Consider the following 26,857-nt stretch of genomic DNA (forward strand, 5'->3'; position numbering starts at 1 on the left):
GGAGCACAGTCATTACCACACTGCTGGAAGTGCACACGCCATCCATGAAGTGGCTTTCCTGCCTGGGCACACGCCCTGGCGTACTCAGTGAGCGCTCGACACCAGGTTGCATCATCAGCTGCTGACCTTACACAAATAAAAGGTGACACATTATTTTGCACCTCCATTCAAGCACACACTCATAACCTCACGAATGCTCCTGCACTGCATCCAGCCTTGCTGTTTGAATCTACTTTAACAGTGTTCTAAGGTACTGTGCTGTTGGACTAGGTTGAAAGTCTTAAAAGGATAAAAACTTTCTGCCACCTGTGAAGAGAGGCCATCAGTATAAGTATCAATACATTGAGACCTGACACTGTTTTCCTGAATAAACCCATAAAAGCCAGATAAGCAGCAGTTATAAGACTTCAATAAAGCTCTTAATTTTTACGTAAGTAATATCCTGAAGAAGAGTCACAAGAAGGAAGCGTAAAATTTCTACCAGTGAGCCAGCAGGGTACAAGAAATGGAAATTAATCTTCTGACCTGCCTTATTTTTTTTTAATTTTACTAGTCAAAACTGCTCAGACCAGGAGTATAGCAATTTTAGAAATGTTAGCATAAGTTCAAATGGTTATCAAATTCCTCTTTTCAATGGATTACCATACAGCTTGCAGAAGCCAAACTGACCCATCAACTGTGACATTTCACTATGGGCTTTAGAATAGCAGAAAGCACCTAAGGATTTTGCACACTCAGAATCAAAACAGATGACATATTCAAGGGAGACAGACTAACACAACTGGAAAATATCTGGGCCTGAATTTGATCATTCTTATACCAAAGAAAATAGGAAAAATCCCACAGCATTGCACAGTGGTAAAACCAGAACAAGAGAGAAAAGCAAGAAAACAGAACAATGTTAGATAAAAACTTACATGCAGAGAAAGTTACAAATCAGTTCCTTTGACATTAATAATTAATTCTTATGATAAAAGGACCATGGGTTTTTATAACAGCTTTGGCATTCGCTAAAAACATTCACTTACATGCAGAGGTCATTTGTGCAGCTTGCCATAAAAGAAAGAGGACTCACATACTCATGACATTGTTTAAATGGGGGATGTAACAGGATATTACACAGAGCATATGCCCTCTGAAATGAAAGAGACAGCTGTTATAATGAGGTTTGTAAAAATAAATATAAGCAGAATAAAATAGAATGCTGTGGAAAATCAGAATAGACATCTGCTGTGTCTAGGAATCACTTTCCTCTCACCAAACAGAAGCAGAGTTTAGCAATACGTTGCTCTCTATGTCAGAGTTTCCATAACATTGAGTCTTTCATCCAAGGTCACAGCAGTGCCCAAAAAGGGCACAGATATAGTTGCAACTAAGCCAAGACAACCTGAAAAAAGCCTTCTATTTAATTGAATTACATAGTAAAAGGCAAGAGAAATAAACCATAGCTGGCACCAGCTTTTGTTTCAAAGCACTTTAATTTAGGGATTATATCCTGAAAATACTAATTAAAAGGAAAAACTACTTCAAAGGCATGGAAAAAAGCAACAATAATTCTCTTTTTAAACACTGGCAAATAATGACAGAGCAATGCTCTGACTCTGGTTTTGCTTCCCTACTTCTGTCCTTCCTATGGATAAGTTCTAGAAGAATCATGCATTTTACAACTTGTGACTCATTCAGCTTCATAGTCAAACAGTTCTATTGGCTGCTATGCAGACAGTATAATATTTTAACAGATCAAGATTTAAATACAGCAGAAAGGGGGGGCAATGGGGTGATGAGAGGACAAGGTAAGTCCTGTTGCAGCAAGCATTTTAATTCATCTCTCCCCAAAAAAAAGATGCAAGTATTTCCAGTTTCCTTCAAAGCTTTAAATAATTGTCAAATAATTCATTGAAAATTCAAATTAAGTCAAATTCTTGCTCCAATTAGAATCACCAGCTATGTCAATAATGCTTTTGTGTTGACCCAAACCTGCAGAGAGTCATGGCTTTGTGTCAGGCACGGTGGTTCACTGAGCAGAGATTTGTCCCAGTCGGGTGTTCCTTGTGGAGGATTTTCCTGCCAGCTCTCCACGAATTCTGTTACATCATCTGTCAGTTTTCCTGGACAAGACACACACACAGAGTCACACACTGACTTCAAAGAATAACAGTGTTCCTATAGGATTTCCCAGGGAAACATTTCAATAAGCAAAGCACACCAAGAACAGAACACCCCACCCTTTCGTCTGCTAAGTAAATTAGCTGAAATCAATCTGGTCCTTTCAAGAAGCAGAAAATACTTCTAAAAGGAACTAGAAAAGTGGGCTTTCAGGTGGCAGAAAGCAGCTTAAGCAACTTGGCAAGGAATGGATTTAAGGGAGAAGGACCATGCCTGTCTTAATCCATCAATGGAATAAAGAAAAGGTTCAATTAAAAGCTTAAATAAATTAATAAATCAGACATAGGTTGATGCTGCCACTTTATAATAGAAAGCCCAACAGGAAGTCCAAAACCCAAGAAAGATGAGGCATTCCTGGGTCATTGCAATGATACAAAATGATTGTCTGAATTACTGAAATACAGGTGCAACTCTTATTTAAGTAGAAATGTCCCTCTAGGGTTAAACCAACAAATCCATCATTATTAATCACCTTGGGCAGGTGGTGACATTGATTACTGCTTGGATTACCCACAAATACCTATCTTGCCACATTACTACTACTGCTCCCCAAGCCAAGTGGATAAAGCTCATGCACAGTGAATTCACTCGCTTGTGCTCCAAATGCAGATTTAAGGGACGGTGAGAGGAGAGAGAAAAGTCTCCAGGGAAATGACCCCTTGAACCTTGATTTAGTGAGCAAAGTATGAGTGGGGGTAATGACTGTTAACAGGGCAGGTGCTTTCTGAAACTGAGGAGAATGCACAAACAAGAGAGGAGACCACAGCCACTCTGAGCTTTGAAGGAGTGCTCTACAGGAACATCCTCAGGTTAAAGAGGAGGAGCCAACAGCTAAAGAACCTAAAGCAATGATCCCCAAAAGTTTTTATGGCCTCACTTAGGATACTTTTCAAGGGACCTGGTCTTTTCCTCCTGTTTTTTTTTTTTTTTTTTACTCATTATATACTTGTCTTCACTCACTATTTATTTACTGAAAGGAAAGCCTTTTGGCAGTGTCTGAAGTTGACATTGAAAGACCACTGATTATTTTTGAAAGTGTTAGCACATATGAAATGCCAGATCAAACAAGATTTGATAATTAGTAAATCAAATTAATGAAAACTATCAATTTATTTCCAATTGCAATACCTCAGGCTTCCACAGGCCTCAAAACTTCTAAAAGGGCAGTGAACATTTAAAAACAGATTTTACCTTTCAGGTCCCAGGAGAGTGAAGTACAAACACATTGTAGGTAATTGAGCATGACAGCTTTAAGATCTTCCTCCCTAGATCCCCACCTACATTTAAATTGTTCCTCTTCACTGAATATCATTCAGTAGAAATATTTCCATATAATATTTTCCATTTCAAAAGCCACCCATCTTAAATTCAATCAGCATTACAACTGAAAACTAAGAAAGTAGCATTTATTTCACCAGGAAAAAAAACCAAAAACCAACACATTACACAACAAATATATTAAATACTCACCATAACTAGTTTCCAGATCATCCTGCAGAATAGCATTATTGTTTCCACACAGTCCATGGGTTTTGCCCAGGTACTCTGGTGCCATTTTGATGTACACTGCAGATGTACCATCCCAAGCCAGGGTAAAGGCATACTGGTGCCTGACCAGGAAGTATCCAGCTAGTTTCTGGATGTGTAAGTTTCCAGTAACATAAGGTAATTTTACTCTGGAACCAAAAATATTAGGTTAGGAAGTATAACCATTTAAAAAAAATAAAAATAAATATAGAACTATTTTATATGCATATATTTATATATCTATATTTAGATTTTATTTGAAATAAATAAAAATAAATATTTACACACAGAAGCCAAAATAATATTATTTTAGGAAATGTAACCATTAAAAATAAATTACTTGATGCCTTCCTCATACAACTGAAAAACTCTGATGTAAATATTGAATAACTCCACTAAACCAGACGAATTTGCAAATAACAGCAAAAATCATGAATGCCAATAATTATACTTAATTCTAAATACCACTAATTTAGGTATCACCTTTCTCAGACACTACTCTGTAAATGGAGAGTAATTATTGCAGCTCTGGTCCGGGTGCTTTTTCAGCCTACCAAGAATTAACTTTACATCTGTTATCAAAAGGGTACCATGATATTAACACCAGTGTAACCACAGCATTAGAAACATGACTGCAATTACCCAAATCCTTTATAGGTGACCTCACTGCTCATCTTGATCTGTTCATCTCCAGAAAAGAATAAACTAATGGACCTTTTGCAGGAATAAGGAGAAGAATGGCATTCAGGATCATTATTCACCTGCCAAATAAAATGAAAGTCAATGTTTTAATTAAATTCTTTGAAATAAACATGTAACAGAACTAGTACCCCCAAATCTGCATTTGGCATGGGAACAAGAAGCTTGGTCCCCCTCTTGTGGAAAAAACTGAGCAGTGTTTCCATGGTCATGGAGTGGTGTTTTCACAGCTTTGAGTGAACAAAGCAGGCTTTGGAAGGACACACATCAGTCTTATTCCAGCTGTTCACACTCTATGCTATCATAACATGTAGCCCACATCATGTTAAATATCACATCTAGATTACATTTTACAACCCCCGATTATAATTTCAAGTTATTTTTAATCTCCTAAAATTATTACATTATTAGATTGTTCAACAACAGTTCAAAAGAAGGTAGAAGTGCCATTCCCTACCTGTATGGAAAAGCTCTGCTCATCTAATTCAGCATGTCTCACAAGGGCATATGTGGATTTCCCAGAAAAGTAATAATAGAGTCCATCAAAAGTTTCAAAATTATACTGGCCCCATGTCCTGCAGATGTGATCTCTTTCAGCACCTGTGTTATACACTAACAAAAGGAGAGTCACTTGAGACACAAGCGCCGGTTTTTTGATACGCGCAGGAGCTGAGATGGGGCAGTGCGTGCGACATGCTGTGAAATATAATGACATAAAAGAAAGGAGGGAGAAAATGCTGCAGCATGAAGGGAAGCTTTAGGCAGAGAGTAGTCACTGTAGCTGTGGGAGCACGAGTGCAAGCCCAGAAACCCAGTCAGATTTCTCTTTTTACACACCTGTCTGGCATCGCGGCCCCGTCGCATTAAACCGACTGCAGTTGCACAGCTCTCTGTACACACACTCACCTCCATGAAAACATGCAAGTGAATCTGAATGGAAGCAAAAAAGCATGTAAAAAGTAAAGTCTGATAGTTTTTTTTCTTAAGACCCAGTTCTCTCAATGAATATAACTCTGAGAAGGAAAGGAGTTGCTAGCTCAGCAATAAAGTGTCCTGGAGAACCCAGCCAGGCCCACAAAAATGAAACAGTGTGAAGGCTTCAACCCAAGTTACACAGCCAGATCAATAAAGCTATTGCACCTTTAGAGAAACCAAATTAAAATGTCAGTGACATCTGTTAGTCTGGCATGTTTTCAGTCCCCTAAGCAACAACTAGAGGAAGTGAACAAGTACTGCACCACAAAGAAGCCCAGAGCCCACATCCACACACTAGTGTCAGCCTGTGGGTAAGCTCTGCCAGGAGGAGAGCAAGCTGCCTTACAAATATGTATGTTCTGATCCCAGCTGTGTAACTTCATCTGCCTGCCCTCCTTCCACCTCACAGCTTCCAAGTACACCATCTACAAGCACTTTCCACAAAGACACAGATCCCTGACTTGCAATGACAGGTTTGGGTTTGGGTTTGGGGGAGGGAGGTGCTGTTTTGGTTTTTTTTTAAATTTCAATTTTCCTTGTGAAGATCCCTATCAAAATATGACAAAAGTTTTCACAGTCTAAAGAAAAACGTGCACAAGCAAAGTTTCCTGTTACTAAATTTAAACTTCATTATTAAATCTTCTAAAAAATTGTGATCCATTTACTTATTTTGCTGGTATTTGCTCCTATAAAATTTGTTTAGGAAAGGATTTTCATTTTAATAATTTGCTATTTTACAATTATAAAAGTTTTTTTAGAATACAAACTGACATTGCTTTTGTTGCAGAAAGCAGATAAGTTGCCCAGAAGAAACTGTTCCGGGAAGATACAAACTGAAGGCTCAGCTTTCTTTCTTTATCTTTACAAGTACATTATTCTTGAAAAATAATCCTAGAATGGTTTCGGTTGGAAGGCACCTTAAAGATCATCTTGTTCCAACCCCACTGGAGCAGGTCTCTCAAAAGCCCCATCTCACCTGGCCTTGAACACTTCCATGGATGGGGCAGCCACACCTCTGAGCAACCTATTCTAGTGTCTCACCACCCTTACAGTAAATAATCTCTTATTAATACCTTTAGATAATATATTATCTAAATTTACCCCCTTTCAACTTCAAGCCATTACCATTTCCGTTTGCAATCACATTATAAACACGAAGTAATTATCTGAAGACTTGCAAAATATCCAAACAATTAATTTTGATTCCCTTACTTTCAACAAGCAGCCTCCCACCCTCCAAATAAAAAAAAAGGAAAAAAAGGAGGAAAAAAAAAAAAGGCCATGCTCAAAAGAGCAAGGCAGGTAGACAAAGTAAAAGGCAGTGCTTCTTTGCCTGTGAGCCCAACTACCCTGCTCCTTTCCTTGCCTGGCCAGTGTCAGGTCAATAAAATAAAGCAAGCACCGTGCAGAAAGGTCCATACTCACCCTGACTGAGCCATCTCATTTACATGCTCACAGAGACCAATCTTGTCAATAATGCAAAAGCCTGTTCCTCTTGTCAAGAGAGGCAGACATTGATCTCTTTCATCTTGAGTGTCGTGAGACCTGTGTAACCAGAGCTCTGCTCTCTGTTCTTTGCTTCTCTAGGATTGTGCCCTGTTGCCTGTCTGGTTACAATAATGTGCAATTAGGCTGCAAGTCATGTTCCTCTGAGCTGTGGAGGAAGTTAGCCCCCTTTTGATGTTTCAGGTTGAATGATTCCTCTCTAAGCATGGCTCAGGTGACCTGCTCCAAGACATGTTTGTTCAGATTGTGCAAACAGTCAGCTGACCTGGGGACCCTTGCTGTCACTGTGAAGGATCTCCCTGGCTCTCTTTTAGAGAGAAAGGGTGTTAGCAGACCTGAATCGAAAAAATCAAACTACTCCATCATGAGTATTTTCTTCTATATAAAGATCTCTTTTGTCTGTGTGTGTATGATTCGAAGAAAATACTATGATCTCAGCTGTTGTATTTGTTTAGATCCCTTTTTACATCACTGTTAAGTGCCTTTCCTTACACTGCATAGAACACCTGTGTGTGCAAACATTAGTTAACATTAAGCAGGTAATGAGGAAAGCAGCACTGCTTCATATCACATTTAGTGCTCCTACTGCTGTAAATGTGGCCTCCTTTAAGCATCCCATTCTGATCCATTAACACAGAAATACTTCCCAAAGTATTCAGAATAAATATCCTGTAACAAGGGATTCATTCTAATCTTTGTCATTAAAGGAATATGAGCTCTTTGAATAAGCTAACCCATATGACCACATCAAAGGTTTATCTCTCCCCTAGAAATGTGAGAAACATTTTCATACTTGCAGAAAGGGAAAAGACATCAAGACTAACTGAAAGTTAAATTTAGGTAAACTTACAGAAAAATATTTTGTCCTCAATTAACCTGAAAGCAACACCTATTAAAAACTCCTCAGCTCCTCTTTCCCCTTTGACATTATGCCAGCTGAGTGCACTGGGTTGGAATCTGAAACTGAAAACTGGTGAGAATTTTCTAGCAGAAAATAGTAGGCCTAAGTGGCATGATTTGACTCACATAAGTAATAATGGGTAATAATGCCCCTAGAACCTGAAAATCACCCTGATAATTCCATCATTGCTGTGATGAAGCAACCAGCCTCAAATTCCTTATCAAATAAGACGAAGACTTGGGATCATCTTTTAACACAGGTCTGAATTCTTCTCTGCTGCTCTCAGCTTTAAGACCCAACCCCTGTAATTACTGACCAGGCTGCAGCCCCATGGGCAGGGTTATTTTAGCCCCTTGAGCACATGGGCCTCCTTTTCAGTTCACCCCCCTTTTAAACCCTTCTATGAGCAGTAGCAGAACCTTGAGCCCATTACTTATCAGAGCCTTCGAAAAAGTGTGGCTGTAATCCAGCCCACATCACCACAAGGGGTTCTGCAGAGCAGTGTCCAAGCTCCTCACAGAGACATTGCTTAGCAGCATCATGATAGCTGTTCAAAGGCATCTTGCATCTTCACCAAAATAAACATTTATCTTGAAGTATTATTATTGATACAATGTATTTTGTGGCTTTGCAGATCTGATATGGTGCACACTTAGCTTTATCTGCTTTCTTACATTACTTCTCCAATGATTACTTAAAATCTCTTGAATTTATTTCAGTTCCAGTTGAACTCTATATCCTGACTTGTTCATCCATGATTTGGTCTTCTGATCCAACATGCTCATTAGGAATAAAATAAGAAATTTATATAGTGTGGAGCCCTTCAGCATGAAGTGAGATAGTCACTAAAGAAATGCTTTCCTCTTGGAGCACAAGGAGGTAGCTGCAAAGAAATCTTCTCCATGTACTCCACACAAAAGATAAGATGCTAAATGAAAGAGACCTCTAAAATAAAGGGGTTTTTCACTTTCATTTGGGGAAACATTAGTTTTAAAACACTTGATTTTTGCTTTAACTATCATGTGAATACAAATGCTTGAGCGCAGGTCTAACCTCACAGTAACATACCACTGTCACCAGTACACTACGAATTCTTGAAGGTTTGTGCCTGATTTGTACCATCCTATGAGTATTTTTCTGTAAAACACTAAGTGCTTGTTAGTGCTAATATTTTTTCTACTATTTATAACACAGCATGAAAAAAAATTGCTCAATGCGAAATGGTAGACATAAGTTTCCTTCCAGGGCATTCACTACTAGATTTGCTTGGACAGAAAAGCTGAGTATGAAAGATTAATGTAGAAACCTGAAGTGATAAAGTTTTGCTGAAGCAAGATAGATACAAGATCCAGCCCATGCCTTCAGTTCTTATGATTCTGCCTCGATATCAACTTCAGCCCAAGCAGCTTTAGAAATTTGAGGTCATTTACAGAAAGAGGAATTATATTTTTCTGAATTCTTTAAAAATTACACATTTTTAAAGTACCTATGAAAGATTCAAAGAGTAGTTCAGTTGAAGAGTCTGAAGGTAATCACAGTACTAAAATAACTAATTAAATTAAATTTTATTCTTGAATGGAAAGGTGAAAAAGCAAAGCAAATAAGGATAAGAATTTGCAAGAAACCTAAATTAGATCTAAAGCCACACACAAAAGAGTAGAATATGTACTTAAAATGTAGTATTTGAGTTTTTGCAGTCAACTTCCTTGAAAGTCTGTATTTTGTAACTCTGCATAATTTCCACTGCACGTTTCTCTAGGTGCAAGTTTTCAGGTGCTCCTTCAGCTATGGGAGAATTAATACAACAAGTATTTCCTGCAATCTTTTTTACCCTTCAACTTCACAGTCTTTGAGAGCACCTGCCTGCAGGGGCACAGGTTTTTCCCTGGCACACAGGCTTCAGCAGGATGCAATTTTACAGGATGTAAAATTTTCCTCTCTGGGATTCTGAAGTGAATGAGATTTTACCCCTTCCATTTTAAGAGCCTTCCAGTTATTTTCTGGAGCCTTCTGCATATTTTCTGTTCTGGTACACCTCCTGAAATCAGTTGTCAAGCACACATTGTAAAGGATAAACATCTTCTGCGACTTCCATGAATTATGCCTGCTACAGCATTTCAACACAAGAAAATCTGTAGTGCTTACAATGTTAGAAATTCTCAGCAGTAGCCTGAATACTTCCAGAAATAATTTGGTTTGCCTGTTCTAGGTTCTTAATATGTTTTAGCTCAGGAGTTTCCTGCTTGGGGCTTTTTACAAAAAAATTGTTTGTTATTTTTAAATTTTGCATGAATAAGATTTGTGTTGAAGGAAGTTAAAAGTTGAACAGTTACATAAACAATACATTAACTTCAATTATTCTGATACGCATTTCAAATCCTATGTTCCCTGGCTACAAGAAATTAACACAGAACTTTTCTCTTGGCATTTGCTTGTGCTACAGCAAATTTTTTGTTTCATTGACAGGTAAGACATAACATCACTTTCTGAAATGCTGTCAGTTGACTAATACAACACAAAGACAAAGATATTTCTTGGCAAAAGTTATTCCACATAAAACACATTGGTTTATCTTCTTATAGAGTCACAGAATGCAAGAAAAACTGGTATTGCAGGAAGAAATGACTGCAATATAATTTCATTATAATCACAGTTCTACAAGTAATTAAAAGAAGAAATTTTTTAAAGACATTGCTAAAGCAGAGAAAGCAACTGACAGGCTACCTTGCTGTTTTGGTTTGGGTTTTTTGTCATTGATTTGGGCTTCCATTTGTTCAGGTTTGTAAACAAAGAAGGTTTATTATTTCACATATCCGCAGATGTTTGTAAATCCCACTCCATGGGCAGAGTTATCACAGCTTGTGTCTCTCTTTAAATTGGAAAGACCAAAAGGAAAACTATTTTTCTAAGTATTAGGAGCACTGTACGAACAAGATGAGGTTATTTTTTTGTTTTGTAATACACCTTTCACACACAGACAATAGACTCCAACTGCCACACACTTGACTGTGATTTAAAAAGCAAACTTCCAAGCCTATGCATTCTACTGTTTTTAAAAGAGTTTAATAATGCCAATTTTATTTGTCTTCAAGCATGGGCAATCACTGATAATTTTTAAGACGTGTGTTCCTTTTAAGGTGTGTGTTCAACAGCATTGCCTTTCCAAAACCAATACATCAGAAATGGAAAATCCACACTGAATAGCTTTGCCTCACAGAAAGACAAATTAGAATGAAACCAACAACTTTGTACTGTTACATCTACAGAGAGCAATAGAACCTAATTCTTGCCATCATAACTGCATCCTCCTCTAGAAGCTTACCCATGTGATGAGTTAGCATGAGACATCTGTAAATATTTTACTCTCCCTAGCTCCACATTTGTTCTTCCATTTCTTAAATATTAGGGCTATTTAAGAAGCAATAAACTTCAGCACACAAACCTTGACAAAAGCTCTTTAACAGAAGTCATGAAAAGGGTTTATGTGCATAGTTTTTATTGCACACTTGAACAGTAACACATCTTAGAAGCTTTTTTCCAGATCTGAAGCAAAAAATGAAACCTACTAATTTTAATTAAAGAAATTTTCACTAGGCAAAGACTTAACCCAGGGAAACAAACAATTCTTATGACAACTAATTTCTCAGCATGATCTGCATATCTTCTCTTTGTCAGCTGCTTTATTCAGTATTAAAAAAAGCATAGCAACTTCTTGGTCAGTAAGATGGTGCAAGCCTCAAAAACAGAGGAAGTTTTATCAGTACAGAGTGCTAGGTTTCTAAAGCAATTTTATCATACAATAGCTATGATTTTTTTTCATATACTGGAGAGATATTCATAGGTAATAATTTTTATTTCAGCAATATTATGCATCCCTAAACTCTTGTGCCACTCCTTCAATGTTCAGCTACACACTTCCCAAAAGCTTCAGAAAATACTGCGTACTGAAGACATTAAAAGCTTTTGGACATGACACAACCCTAGTCACAATTTATGAGTCCATTCCACATATCATCTTGCTTTTTGGGCTGTAAAGCCATGGGATGCAAATTGAGACTACTCCCTGTAAGGTAGGTCCCACACCCAGTGCAATCAGGCTGACTGCAGAGAAACTAGAGGGTTGGCATTGCTAACTAAAGTTACTCCAAGTTATTTTGCCTCCTTTGTACGAGACAAGCATGACACAGACCCTTCTCAGAATTAACACAGAAAATCTTTACCCTTTAGCAAAGGTATTTTAAGCCTGTCCCCTTAACTTCTGAATACAAGATGAATCAAAAAACCAAATATGCACATTCCTCAAACAAATGCCCACTACTGAAAGCTGGAGGCCAAAAGGACCTTATCCTGGTAACCCATAGATAGTACACACAAAAAGCACCTGGAGGTTACCTCAGCAGAAACAAACAAACACTCTCCAAGTACAAAAAAGGTACAGGATAGGCAAGTTACTGATGTCTAAATATCAATCCACATTTTTAGATATACTACTATAAAAACTCCTTTCTGAAAACTCTTTATTACAAAACCTGCAGTTAGGAATAGTCTCCCAGATTATCAAATCAGAACCAGGTGTAAACTTAAAGCAAGGTGAAACTCCATGACAAATTTCCATTCTCCTGTGTACCTTTGAAACCAAACAAGGTAAAGCCTCATTACCATTAAGGCCTGTATTATGTATTTAAGGTCTTTCTTTTTCTTCTTAAGAATGATTAAACAATGCAGAAAGTAAGGGACAAGAGAAGTCCCTTCATGTAGAAACATAAATAACTTACTGGGTGGTCCACATCTCATACTGTGAATTCTCCTGTTCCAGGACAAGGACATTGCTGTAGGTGAAGTGTTATGAACTGCCATTCCAGGCTCCTTTCAGAAAGAACAAAGAAATCAGCAGCTATAAACAAAACACCTAAAAGTCTCTCCAGTCTGTCAGTAAATGTACCATTTTTAGTAAGATCATTGATTCGTATTGGCTTGTTATAAAGTTCTCAAAAAACACTATTGTAAAGCTAAAAGTATACTCTACTCAAGACTACAATATTTTCTCTTCTTCCTTCCTCCTAAATATACTCCTTACTGAAGATTTCTGCTCAGTAGGCTAGCCCAAAAAGAAACAAAAAGTTTATTACTCTATCTTGTATGCTTGGTGGGAGAACCTAAATCCAGGAGCATTCACTACTATTGGTGGTTGATTTGGCTACCTGTTTGCAGTTATGTGACATTTTTTCTTTGCTGAGCTTTTCCCAGAAAGAGCAGGGAGAAAGCAGAGGGAAAGGTGACTCCCTCTGAGGAGCCAGGAACAAGGACTACAAAGCAATCCTTCCTTTTCCCACCCTCGAACAAGGGAGCGGGAACCACACACCCTAATTACATTTCAGCAATGTGCCATGAGCGACACAGCCGAGTTGCCAAGACAAACCACATCCAAAAACCTGAGCGCTGAGCTGCAGTGACCCGATACTGCCAGCTCGTTTACCTCTACCGAGAGGCAAAAAGGCTCCCACAAAGCAATTGTTGACCTCAGCTTTTCCTCGAGCAAGGACACTCTGTACAACACATAACTTCTTGAACAAGCTAAAGCTTTAGACACAATCACACCATCTTTTCTCACTGTTCTAACACTAAACTTGCGTTCAGGATTGACAATCCTCCTGGCTGAGATAAAATACACATTCTAGAGCAAGTCCTGAACACCAAGGGCAGAACATCCCCCCAAATACAGATGGTATCACAGCAATGTACAGGTATATTAATGAGGAGCACGTTATCCTGATGACAACCAGAACACGCTGCCCTCTGTCCCACACCGTCAGCCCCCTCAGAGGGATCTCCCCGGGCAGCAGCGCTGTGAGTCTGACACCACCTGAACTTATCAGCCCCAAGAGCCCGGGATGCAGTGTGGTGGATGCTCTCTTTCCGGGGCCTGCCGGGTGGGAAGCTGCCCATCCCAGCGGCCCGGTGTCCGCAGTGAGGGGCCGTGGTGCCCGGTCCCTGGTGCCCGCCCGCCGCTCCTCACCTGCACCGCCGCGGTGAGGCCGCCCCCGCTCCGGGCTCCCGCGGCGCTGCCTCGGCTGAGGGGGGAGAAAAGAGCAGCGTCGGCTCGGTCCGGGCAGCGCAGGCACCCGCCCAGCCCGGAAAGGCCCCGCTGTGCCCCGGCCGGCTCTTACCTGGGGAGCGGCAGGTCCCCGTCGGCCGGGAGCTGCGCCCGGGCGCCCCACGGAGACAGGGCTGGAAGGCAAGGGCGGCAGGTTAGCGATGGCCCAGACTGCCCTGCCCACCCTCCCGCAGCCATGCCATGCCATGCCATGCCATGCCATGCCCCGGCCAGCGGGACACTCACCTGAGGACAGCCAGACGCCCAGCAGCGCCCAGAGGAGGAGCCGGGTCTCCATGCGGGCGGCAGCGGCTTCCCGCGGAGGTCCGGCCGCTACCTGCGCCCCGAGCTCATCCCGCCCGGGCGGGCGGGGCTGCCGGGGGGTTTATCCGCCCCCGGCCTGGCCCTGCCCCGGCACCCACCCCGGACACCGCCCCGGACACCGCCCCTGGCCCGGCAGCGGGTCTGGCTCTGCCATCGCCGCTCCCGCCCTGGCCGTGCCCGGCGCTGACCTCGCCGCCTCCGTGCATTCCCTTCCATTTGTCCGCCCTCCGCGGTTTTGGGAGGTTCGTGTGCCGCTGTCTCGGCAGCAGCAGCCGGGACCGCCGCTCTAAGCGGCCGCTCCGGGGCCAGCGGAGCCGGGGCTGCTCCCGCAGCTCCTGCGGATGGATGGGCACGCACCGAGCGCTCAGCTCCGGCCGGGAGCGGCAAATCTTGTCCGTGCTCAGCAGAGAGCAGTGGTCCCTCTGAAAGAGGTGTTAGGGCTTGAATAACGACAGACATAAGTGAGACATACACTGAATGCAGCAGGCAGCTAATGTACGGAGGGTTTCCATAGCTTCTGATAACTTTTTTATTTTTACTATAAATTCACACTCTGGAGCTCTCTTTGGAGCCTTTTCCATGTTTATTCCTCCTCTTTTTTCTTTCTTTTTTTCACCCTTTATGATTAAATTTGCTTCCTTTCATTATGTCTTTTCCCTTTTCTCTCCTCCTATCACTGTTACCTTTCCTGTTATTTTCCCTTTCCCATCTGCTGCTGTCTCTCTCCCCATCATTCTTCAGGTTTGCATATCCTGTGACAGAAGCTTTAGAAGCTGCCCATACCAGGTGAGAAACTGTCTCAGATAAAAAGGGGCCTTTTCTGACTGCTTTGGGAAGTCTGTTAACAGTAAGTCATTAAAACGATCTCTTTTCTGCCTTTGTAATTTGTCCCTGTGGATTGTGTTTCTTGTGTTTCATTTCTAATGAAATGATGGAAAACTAGTGATGTTTTCACTGAGAATTCTGTTCTCTCCTGTAAGTGTTGGAGGGAGAATGCTTGAGAGAAAAAAACATGAGGAATAAAAGATATCCTTTAACTTTGACAACAGCCTTTTCCAAATAACCCCAAACAAATTTTTAGAACTATGTGCTAGCCTCAGCCTGTATCTGCTCTGAGTGCAGCATGTGCTTGGCTTTGGTGCACTTTCACTAATACAAGTTATGTTAATGGAGGTAGAGAAAGTAGATGAAAGCAACAGGGATCAGGTTACACAACACACACTTTAATGTATTTCTTTGTTTCTAAATGAGCTGCTCACTTTGTTCATTTTCTCTTTGTGCCACAAGTAGCAAAACAAGAATTGAAGATAATTTAGAACCAATTTAGATGCAATTTGATTTCTTGCTAGGAAAGATTTCATTATCTAAAAATACTAAACAGTCATAATTGTACTATCTTTTAATACATGGTGCATTTGAAGCAATGAACACTTCAGAACCATTTAATAAATTTACTGGTTATCCAACTTCCAGTTTTGGAGCACGAGTTAGCTTTGTGGATTTGTTTGCTTTGTATTTGCATACAGTAGAGCACATGAATTTATGTAACAGCAGAATAACAGCCCACCAAGTTTGTCATCCTTCCTGCACTGTGTCCTGTACACGATGATTCAGAGCAGTTTTCACATCACCAAGTGAAGTCAATTTCACAATTCTTTACTACGTGGAGGAGGAGTTTCTGACTCCTGGGAAGTTTATCTGTATTATAAAAACCAGTTAATTTCTTTCAAGCGTACATAGCTTTGAGCTTGGATAAGATCTATTCCTGTGAAGCCTTCTAGAAATGATTGATAGATAATCAATGATTGTTCTAGACTATATGTAAATTTAAAGGCTCGACATGCATGGGTTCTTATGTCTGCTTTAAATTTTTTGTGTCTCCTCTCTCTTTTCAAATACAAGATAGTTTTGTTTTGCATGTCCATGGCAGAAATTCTGTATCTCTGTGTTTAATTCTATATCTGTGTGGAGAGACTAGCTTTTTGGTATTGTGTGGTACTGGAACTTAGGTAAAAGTGATTTATGTATTAATAGTTGCAATTTTAAGAGAAAACATTTTTCTGAAAACAACTGTATTTATTTGTATACAGGCTTAATATGCACTCCTCTCATATTCCTGACACCTGATATGATAAATGGGTAGTGTACATATGGCTTAAATGTTCCAACACAGCAAAACCATCTGCAAGTGCTTAGAGCAGTTTCTAAGGAGCCAGTGTAGCTTACAGAAGTTATCACACAGAAATGATAAAATAGAATACAGGGGGGTTTATGGCAGTATGGATTTCTTTTTAATCACACTTTTATATGCATTCATACAAGTTTCCACTCTGTTGGAAGGAGGAGAGGTAAGTTACCTGTCCTTAAGTAAACCCTGCTCTCTCTGGAGTTACGTGGTTAAAGGTGATTCTGCATGGAGACCAAGAGACGTGGGTGAGCAGGTGCTCTCCACTCACTACCCTCCTGATTGAGGAAATCTGTGATGTTGAACCACAGTAGGGAAAGTGGGAGAAGAACCAGCAAGATAAAAAAGTATGAAAGAGATTAGTCCAAAATAGGTTCCTCTTCAGGTGCACCGAGCTTGATTCTTCTGCAGTTACAACAGCCACGTCAGAGGCTGTATTTGTAAGCAACAACATTGTGGGAAAGGCTGGGGGAAGTCTGATCTAGACAATGATGAATTAGCTTCACTTTGCTTACCTAAAAGCACAGAAGTTGAGATTATTTGCCACACAACAATTTATTGAAGCATTTTTTTTCTGTTTGTTTGGGCCTAGATTGTTTTTTGATTGGTTGGTTTGTTTTTAACCTGGGTGTTAATATGCTTTAAAGTTCACATATTCGTGCTTTCCTTGACTGTTAGTATTACTGACATGCATGCATACCTACAAATACAGGCGAGAAATTGGTATGGGAGCTGAGTGCCGTTTGAGGAGAAGAGCTAGTTGTACAAACCAGCCCAGGGAGAAGCCCGGACAGCACACCGCGGGGCAGGGGCCGTGTATGGAGGGATGTTTATTTTCCTTTTACTTTCTGGGCCGTTCCGGCCTCAAGCCCAGCGCGGGTAGCGGTGCCCGGCTGCTCGTGCCCTGCGATCTCGGGCATGCCGGAGGCGGCGGCGGCGGGCGCGCCTCTCACCGCCCCGGGGCGCGGCCTCGCCCGCGCAGCCGCCCCGCGCATTGCCCGCACCGCTCCCGCGCATTGCCCGCACCGCTCCCGCGCAGCGCCCGCACCGCACCCGCGCATTGCCCGCACCGCTCCCGCAGCCGCAGCCCGCGCCATGGAGCGCCGCGTCGCCCGAGAGTTCCGGCACAAGGTGAGGCGGCGGGGCCGGCCGGAGCGGAGGCTGCGGGCGGGCGGCGAGGCCCCCCCCGGGCGGGCACGGCTGTGCCCCGGTGAGCCGCGGGGCAGGCAGGGAGAGGCTCAGGGACTTTGCACTGCCCTGCCACCGGCGCGGGTGGCAGCCTCCTGGGACGGGATGGGTGCTAAAGGCCTTGGAAAGAGAGGGAGAGAAGAGGATCGTTCCCCAGTGCATGAGCTTTTGCCGGGCTTAGAACAGTTTGTTTTTGTGCTTAATGCCCCGTTGGAGCCGGTGCTGGAGTCCAGGCGCTGGCAGTGCCCGCTCAGCCCTGCGCGCATCCGGCGGGGCTCGGCCCGCTCCGGTTCCACCTTAACATTCCCCGGCGCGGTTGTGCGCTCATGTGCGAACGTATTTGATACATGGAGCGGCTCGGGCTGCCTGGCATTTTGTCGTTTTGTCGTTTATCCGGTTAAATAAGTGCTCGGCAGAGCGCAAAATTGTATGAGCGAAGACCGCTCTAAAAAGCTCTAATTAAGGAAAGGAGGAGGAAAATAGTTTACATGTGTAAAAGATGTTTTTGCCAAGCCGTTTAGGACTCTCTCTGATTAAGGTTTTCTGTAGTATTTTGTGAGGGTTGTTTTTGTTTTGTGAAGAAAGTTGTGGTTGATTTGGTTTTTTATAGGTTTTGGGGGGGTTTTGTTTTGTTTTTATCAGCTAGGACGTGCGATTTCCACAAAGTAATGTAATGTTTTAGAGAAGTATCTGCCACCTGATGATAATAATAATAAACACATTAACCAAAGGATTATTAGGATGAATTAGAGGAGAAACACTTCTGTATGTCAAATTGGAGTTCAAGAACATTAAGGACCTGGGTACTCCATCGTGATGACTGTAGCCATCTAGCACATTGTTTCTGCCTTGCTCCCTATTACTGTATAACTCAACAATGGGTTGTGCAACATTTCTGTAAAGACTCTTGTTTCTAGGTGGGTGGTTACTGTCTTGAACTTTAAACCTTCTCCCTTTCATTGCTGCTATAATTCATAAATCATTCAAGCCCCACCCCGATAACGTGAAATGTATTGTCAGTGTTGCTGCAAACAGCTGGGATGCAGGTATCAGTGACAGCTTTATCTGACTTAGAAGACATTGAAATAGGTATTTTCTTTTTTTTATTTTGCATCATCCTGCTTCTAGTGACCTCTGCAGCACCTACAGTCTTGGATGCTTACTTTTTCTGTGACATACCAGTGAAGATGCTCACTACAAGATCTCAATTTCCTCAGTTAATGGCAGTTGTCTTACTTAACTTTTTTTCTGAGTTTCTTTTTTCCTCAGCAATTTTAATCAGTTTCCCTATCAACCAAGCAACAATGTAAAATATGCTACATATCCAAACCAGTTTTTCCCTTTCCTTCAATAGTTTTCCAAAATCTGTCTAACTTAAACAGGACTTCATACTCTTCTTTGGTATCTGGCAGATTGGAATAGTGCTAATATATTGCATTATCATCATCTGAACTTTTTCCACACCAAAAATGTGCTTTTTCCTCCCCACAGCTTCTATTCCACTGAATTAACTTAGGTAGACTTCTTGACAGACTTCATTTTTTTTATGTGTGTAGATTGCGTGATGATTTTTTATTAATTTCTGTAGGGAGACAGAATATAAGAAAATAAAGATCATGTAAAAAGTAATCCTACCCCTAAGGAGTTGCAGCTGGGCCAATTATCAATGATTAGGAGCAGCCCTGACTTTACCAGGCCACAGCTGTAACCAGCGAGAAGAAGAGTGCTGTAAGAGAGTGGGTGGCTGGGTGAGAGGGGAACTGGGATCAGTGCTCTCAGGAGCTGCCCAGAGAAACACCAAGAAGGTATGGAACCTTTGTGATAAGGAGACAACAGTATGGAACCCTTGCGATGAGATGACAACAAATTTCTGTGAAAAACAGTGCAGTGTATGTAGTGAGAAGTGGAGCATGAACAACTCTGTATTCTAGGATTATCAATGATACAACTAATACAAGACTCTTTAAATAATCACTGAAGGGTTGAGGGTAGAAGAGACACCTGGAGGTTGTCTGCCCCAACCCCTCCATGCTCAGGGCCATCAAGAGCCAATTGTCCAGTGCTGTGTCCAGATGGTTTTTCTAAAATATCCTTGATTTAACAGGTGTGAAATCACCTATCCCATGACTCTACAGTCATTTTCTTGAGAAATAGATACTAAAATACTTCTGTGATCCAAGTTATACCATGTCACTGCTAATTTATTTTTTTTAAATAGTGGGGGGATGATATTTTAGGATTTATGAAATTAGAGTCAGTTTTTAAAGCTGATGATAAGTCCAGGTAAAGCATGTGTTTTCAGTGAGATTTAACCTCAAGTAGTTAAAGAAATAGGAAAATGGCATGAGATGCAGGTAGCTATGATGCAGTGATAATTGATGGAAGAGAAGGCAGCAGGAGGAGAATGACCCATTAGTAGGAGTGGCCCAGGAAGATTAACCCAGCTGTAGCATTCTGAATATATTAGAAATCACCTGGGTGTTGGGTTTGGTCAGAGGAGAAAGAAGTTGCTGGTGTAGGGTGAGAAGTGCAGGAGTCAAACAGAAAAATTGAGTATTTTGTCAGAAGAAATAGCAGAATTTAGATGTAGCCCTCCATTTTCTGAGGGGAAATGAGGATGTATCCAACAGCAAGCATATTAAGAGAAAAATTGAATATTGTTAATCTTTGCTTTTTCTGTCAGGAAAAAGAGATGATGATGGTTTGGCCCTTTGCTGTGTAGGGTCGATGCACTTAAACATTTAATGTTCTTTGTGAGACACAGCTCATACAGTATCTTACTGGCATTGGGGATTGAGCTCTGTATTTTACCTGTTAGGGAAGTGAGAAATGGATGCTGGAATTAGTTTTACCTTGAGTTTTACCTTTACAATTAGCCTTGCCTTGAGTCTGTGCACAGTATTGCTGAAGTTTTGATGGCAAATATTTTATTTCCTTTTAAGACAGACTTTATCCTATGTGTTTTGAAATTCGTGGTGAATAAATGGTATTCACTGGTATAACTGTAAAGCAATCTTGACCTGCATGTAGCTTTCTGGCCTTTAGGTTTTGAAAGTGTCTTTTTCCAGAGGAGGCAAGTAACAGAAAACCACCTGAATGTGAGGTCTTGCTGGCTTTAGAGAGCCAGGAGGTACAAGTAATAGAAAACCACTGGTATGTGAAGACTTGCTGGCTTTAGACAGCCAAGTGGGACAAAAGGAATATGAAGCATGTATTTAGTTTAGAACATAATACAAACCATTGCAAACCTGGAAAGAAAGGGCCTTTCTTTAAGTATGCAAATTGCTTCTCAGTCTTCACGTCACAGTAATATTACCCTTTAGGTCAGATGTAAATTGTGTTCCTAAACATCAGGCTTGTCCAGATGTAAAACTGATGTGATGTGACCTCTCACTACAAGTAAGATTAGTGGGGGTCTTACTATCATTGAATACAAATTGAACTCCTCATGTAAGAATTCAGGTTTGGTTTTCTTTTGCTTTAATTTACTGTAATTATCCAAGAGCAGGCATAGTAATATGACACTGGTTTAAGTAAAGGTACTATTAGTGGGGGAGGAAAGAATAACTAGCAAGTTCTATCAGTTAAGAGCTGGAGCAAAGAGGAGCAGAGGTGTAGCAGTTTGCATAATGCTATAAGTGAGCTCCTGAAATCGGTGGTTTGGACGACAGCACAGAGATTGTATCTCAGCGCAGTGGTTTTATCTGTGACAGCATGTGCTACATTAATGAGTGGCCAAAAAGGTTTCTGAAGACATTTATTCAACAGTACAGTGATTATCAGGTAAGACAAATATGATATTACTGTAATGATACTACTGCTGAGGGGAAATGTAGCATACAGAGTATATCAGGATTCACCACCTTGTCTAATTGTTGTCATACTAATTTTAGGAAGTCTCATTGTAAGCATGATGCTGTGAGGTAATGCTCTGTTGCCAAAACATGTTTACCTTTAAAAAATTCTTTTTCCTTAACGGAACTTTTGCTCTACAGCTTAAGAATCTGTGAAAGTCTCTCGTGTTCAGTTTTTGGGGCTATTAAGTCAGAGATTAATGATAGTGTCTTTGGGTTTTCAGGTCAATCTATTAATTGACAATGAAGCGGAGAAGGATTACCTTTATGATGTGCTGCGGATGTACCACCAGTAAGATCTAGCTTTATATATGTTGGTGTGGAATTTTACTAATCTTTTTCAATTTGAAGAATTAATATTCATGATTATTTAAATAGTCTTTCTATGTGCTACTAGAAAAGTAATTGAAATAAGAGGTTTTTATCGTGTTTAATGAGATCTTGTGGTTTCACAGCATAACCTGCAGGCAGAGAAGGGGCATGTCTGTAATCACTTATAAAGCTACTTTGGTTTCATGACATGGCAGTTTTTTAAAAGAGTTTGGTGGATTCATATCTGGGGGTGTGTGGGGGGAGGCTCCTGCATGATAAAACTGTTCTCAGGAAACAGGAAGAGAGCATTAATAATGTTCAGTAATATTTCAAAATAGCGCTTATTTGTTTGATACAAAGTTTTCGCTGGCATCACTTTTTAAAGATTTTTTGCTAACTTTTCAGATAAAAACTTTGCAACTATCCTTCACAAAGCTGGAAAAATAAACTCTTAGAATTTGTTTGGCATGTTTAATGACTCTGGCTTATTAGAATACAATGGTAAAAAATTGGAAAGGTGATAGGCCTATTACCAACCCTTTTGCTGAACTGGTTTAAACCATATTTGCTTCAGACTTGTTTCATTGCAAATTACATCAGCCCATGAGCCATTGTTTTTCAGAGAAGATGAGAATATATTTTCCATTGATCATAGGCAAGTGGCTCTTTAAGACATTGTTTCCATTCATATTGTAATTAAAAGCTTCTCAGCTGAGTGAAGTGTATATGTTTCCATCTGATGTTTGTAGTTATGGGAGTATTCAGCTACATATCTGATTCAGTTTCACTCAGGTCTGTCTAATTGCTTTTCCATTCATAAAGACTGTTGTTTGGAAAGCCAATTGGTTCAGCAGATCTGAATTATTTAAAATCTTCTTGCAGTTACAAAATTAACAATGCATATGACAACTTTTCTTCAATTTCCACAACTGCATTGTCTTGGGCAAAATTTGCAATATCTCTGTGAACATATAACGATGTATCTCTTCCTGGGAATACATTATGAAATATCCCAGGGCAAAAATATGTGCATTTGCTGTTGGAATTAGCACTTAATTTCTGCTTCACTGTGAATAGTACTTCCAGAAGTATTTGACCTCTAATCCTATAGGTATTCCTGTATTTATATCTGTATTTTCAATGCCCATGCCTCAGAAATATTGTGTCCCGGGAAATGTAAATTTAAAGAAAGGGAACAGTAAATAATACAGAAAAAGTTTAACTGACTATCTTATATTGCTCCACTGAACCTTAGCTGTTCCTCCACTCCTGCATCTGTACAACAAAATATATTTTGTAGGTCATAGCCATCTCAGTGCTGACAATTTCAAGGAGACACTTTGCTTAGCTCTCATGAAAGAAATGTTTACAACAGTTTGACTTCTGTAGGTTTTGTGGATTAGTTAATTACTCTTCAAATTTGGTTTTGAACAAAAAATGGAACTTAAACAAAGTCTTTGCTCTAGCTGCTGAATATCGGGATTTTTTTTTTTTTTTTTGTCCTGGATTGAAACAATTTGTCAGTACTCTAAGTTCAAGAAAGGAAAGAGCTTGTAGCCTATATTTACTTACAAGGATCCCTAACTAATAGGGAAACAAAAATCCATTAGGTGGATCTAATGGGTGGGTCTAATCTGGAAAGTTATTTTCAAATGGTTCCATAAATCTTGTAGGTGCTCTGAGAATGAAATTGGAGATGTCATCTATAAACGTGATGTGCATGACCTTAAAATATCAAGTGAATATATAGAAGACTTCACATGTTTTGAAGCAAATGTTCTTTATTTACAGAAGGTTTGCTTTCTCAGGGGCTAGTTTGCTTTCATCAAACCAGTATCTGCATAAATATCTCTTTTGGTAGCTTGAAAGGACATGCAAATATTGAAGCCATGTGTACAGCAACTTATAAAATGAAACTTTTTGTTGGTTGTTTACCTGTGTTTGTTTTGTCTCTGTGTTTTTGGCAGGTCTATGAATCTCCCAGTGTTGGTAGGGGACCTAAAACTGGTGATTAATGAACCAAGCAGGTTGCCTCTGTTCGATGCTATCCGCCCACTCATCCCATTAAAACACCAGGTGGAATACGATCAGCTTACACCCAAACGATCACGGTGAGACAATGCAGAACAACAACAAAACAATGCAGCTAACTGAAATAAAAAACAAGAAATACTGAGTTTACTGAGGTAAACTCCGAGTAAAATATTGTTTGTCTGTGGAGAGTTGCGCATAGTTATTTTACTTTTGCTATATTTGCTAGAAGTACACCCAAGCGTACTGTACTTAAATTGTTTGCCAAGTGGTTTAATCTAGTAAAAGCAGGGTAAAGGAGCCAAACCAATATTTTCTCGTTTTTCTTGAATTTAATAATAAAAAAAATCTCATTGCTCTAACCCTCTAAAAGCAGTTTCCGTGATTGCAAATGTCTTTTCATATGAATAAACTTGATGGTTTTAGCTAACACACATCCATCCAAACTTTAGTGAGCTTGCCTTTTATGCCTAAATTATATAAGTGAAAAATAATGTCTGACTTTCATATGAAACATAATTGAGACAAGGTGTTATGCAGCTGAACATTCAGGTGTGTTCCATTTTTGCAGAAAGCTGAAAGAGGTGAGATTGGATCGATTGAATCCTGAAGGGCTTGGATTAAGTGTAAGAGGTGGAGTGGAATTCAGCTGTGGCCTCTTCATCTCCCAGTTGGTTAAAGGAGGACAGGCAGACAATGCTGGACTTCAGGTAAGAAAATTCTATTCATGTTAGGTGCTAATGGTTGTTCTTTAACATTCAGAAATTGATTTTGCTAAGATGCTCTTTGTCACTTCAAATAGAATCCCTACATGTAAAGTAATGCCATGGTAAATACCATTATACCAGTGGTGAATCAAGTCATTAAAAATGTTCATTTTGCTTTTCCTAATTATATGTAAGCCTTTTTTTTTTTTTCTTGTTTGGGATATGCTAATTTTTGAAGGTTTAAGGTTTTCCTGGAATGCTTATACTTCGTGAGTAGCAACAGTTGTATGTAAGCAGATGGAAAGAAGGATTTCTAGACTGGGGAAGAGTGCTTTAAGTTGCTAAGTTTTGATTAAATGTAGAACAGAACATGTAAATACTAAAAGTGTTAATTCCATCTTGCATAGATATCATTTGTGTAATGAAATATTTACTTTATGTATAGATTGTGGGGGTTTTGGTTTATGCAATAATATAAATAACATATTTTTTTACTATTCCCAGTATCCTCTTTACTGCATAGAATTGCACTTTCTGTGATTGCATTTTGGATACATGAAGTTGCCAACAAGGTTGGCAAAAATAATTATGTGTAGAAACACTGCAATACTTATGCAATTTGCATTAATGAAGTTTTGGGTGTTTGGTTTCTTTTTGAATGTGGCATTGCTTAGTGAAGAGAGGTGTGAGAAATTGCTGTGACAAATGTCTGCATCTTCCTATCAGACTTTGAATCTGATAAGGTGTACTAAAGGTCTGAATTTCTGACTGGAAATGCTAATATATATAATATATCTGGCTACTTTTACTTTGTCAAGTCTGAATATCTGCTGTAAGTATTGATGGCTAAGGATTGTGTTTAACACTAGTCCAAAATATATTAGACTAGTATGATGCATTAATTTTAATTTAGTTTAATTAAGCTAGCATGTTTTTGTAGATATGTTTCAGTATTACCTCACAAATCTCTTAGATAAAAAAAATAAAAATAAATATCTATCAACAAAGCAGATAAAGTTAGGTTTCCCTGTTTGTGTCACTCATGCTGAAAGCTTTTCTAAAATTTAAACTGTTCCTCTTTCTGTTTCATGTATGTGCATGCCCTTCTGTTTGTGCATTCATACCTATATATCCCATCCAGAATCATGTTTGAATTAGTTCCATCTTCTGTCAGCCTGCTCTGCACAGGAGGTGCATGACTGGCATGTGTGACAGGTGCATCCAGGGGATGCTTTACAAACTCCTTGGAATAAAACCACAGGTTCTGTGTGTAGTTAGAACTGAGAGGGTGTTGTAGCTCAGCACAAACCTTGTGCTCTATGTGTCCTCAGCCTAATTTAAGCATGGGATTTGCCAATGGGCAACTGCAGAAAAGGGCTTTGATGCACCCTCTCAGTTTGCACTACAAAAGTTCATGTACCTCATCTTCTGTGTTACACAGCAAGAATGGGAAGTGTAGACAAGGGAGTTGTTCCTGGGCTGGGGTGAGCTCAATAGGAGAGATTCCCTCTGCTTCCTTCCTCAACTGTTAGAAACTTGAGAAAAAGATCAAGACCAGTCCCTTATTTGGCTTTTGTAAACATCTTCTGGAAAATATTGGAAGGCACTAATGATTCTGATCAATAAAGGACTTACTAGCCACTGCCTTAAATACATTCCAATACTTTGGTGTTAAGGCTGTGTTGCAGCTCTGCTTCTTTCACACTAACATTTTGACACATAATCACTGCAAAAGGAGGGATGTTCAGCTGATGTGCTCTTATTAGGATGTCAGTTGTCCTGCTTTCTCTGTACACAAAAAGGCCCCTTGGCTTTCTGTGACCAAGGTCGTTGTTGGACTTGTTGGTGTCAGTGAGGGGGGTTGTAAAGGATCTTTGGGCTGGAGTGTACGAACTCTATTGCAACTCAGAACATTGTTAGGGTTCAGCTGACAAAGTAGGGACAATAAGGGGGAAGAATGCTTGACACTGACACTGAACTTGCTAGGGATTATATGAATTCACGTGGGCAGATGGTGCTTTGCAGCTCCTGTAACTGCCTGGCTTCTGGTTTTTGATACGTGGTGTTAAAGCTCAGCCTAAAGTGCCTGAATAATAGGTGGCACTAGGCACTTTCTGAACCTCACTGAATAACAAGACCTGACAGGCAGCCCATTGTTCTAAATTGCTGTCTCACAGTAAAGCCAACTGCTTCTGAAATTTCACCCACCTGATTTATTTAACAAAATCTCTACACATTTTCAATCCCAAAAATGCAGTCTGAGAAAGGTATAATGATTTGCTATTATACCATCACTTTTACATCCTGCTGCTTTTAAAATTTCCAGTTCAAATTGCATGTTTTCTCCTTGAGGTACTTTCCAAGTTACATTAAAATGACCAAATAATA

The 26,857-nt window shown here is 40.1% G+C and overlaps 2 protein-coding genes across 4 annotated transcripts in view; one reads left to right on the forward strand and one right to left on the reverse strand.

Moving 5' to 3' along the window:
• Positions 1–14,235, reverse strand: part of OTOG (otogelin) — a 93,289-nt gene extending 79,054 nt beyond the window's left edge. The window contains exons 1-11 of the mRNA XM_071427853.1: positions 14,115–14,235; positions 13,942–14,002; positions 13,791–13,845; positions 12,550–12,640; positions 5,230–5,322; positions 4,850–5,004; positions 4,336–4,454; positions 3,637–3,842; positions 1,978–2,108; positions 1,029–1,135; positions 17–126 (exon numbers count right to left, since the gene is read on the reverse strand). Of these exons, the coding sequence (XP_071283954.1) occupies positions 17–126; positions 1,029–1,135; positions 1,978–2,108; positions 3,637–3,842; positions 4,336–4,454; positions 4,850–5,004; positions 5,230–5,322; positions 12,550–12,640; positions 13,791–13,845; positions 13,942–14,002; positions 14,115–14,166 (1,180 nt within the window). The 5' untranslated portion in view covers positions 14,167–14,235. The remainder of the gene's footprint in view (positions 1–16; positions 127–1,028; positions 1,136–1,977; positions 2,109–3,636; positions 3,843–4,335; positions 4,455–4,849; positions 5,005–5,229; positions 5,323–12,549; positions 12,641–13,790; positions 13,846–13,941; positions 14,003–14,114) is intronic.
• A 3,111-nt stretch (positions 14,236–17,346) lies between these two features.
• USH1C (USH1 protein network component harmonin) overlaps positions 17,347–26,857 on the forward strand; it is a 47,611-nt gene continuing 38,100 nt past the window's right edge. For all 3 annotated transcript variants that reach the window (XM_071427856.1, XM_071427854.1, XM_071427855.1), the window contains exons 1-4: positions 17,347–17,508; positions 21,644–21,711; positions 23,699–23,842; positions 24,334–24,472. In XM_071427856.1, the coding sequence (XP_071283957.1) occupies positions 17,473–17,508; positions 21,644–21,711; positions 23,699–23,842; positions 24,334–24,472 (387 nt within the window). In that variant the 5' untranslated portion in view covers positions 17,347–17,472. The remainder of the gene's footprint in view (positions 17,509–21,643; positions 21,712–23,698; positions 23,843–24,333; positions 24,473–26,857) is intronic.

The sequence above is a fragment of the Agelaius tricolor genome, unplaced genomic scaffold (assembly GCF_023055355.1).
Source record: "Agelaius tricolor isolate 1412-34295 unplaced genomic scaffold, bAgeTri1.0.p SCAF_5, whole genome shotgun sequence".
Classification (NCBI taxonomy): domain Eukaryota; kingdom Metazoa; phylum Chordata; class Aves; order Passeriformes; family Icteridae; genus Agelaius; species Agelaius tricolor.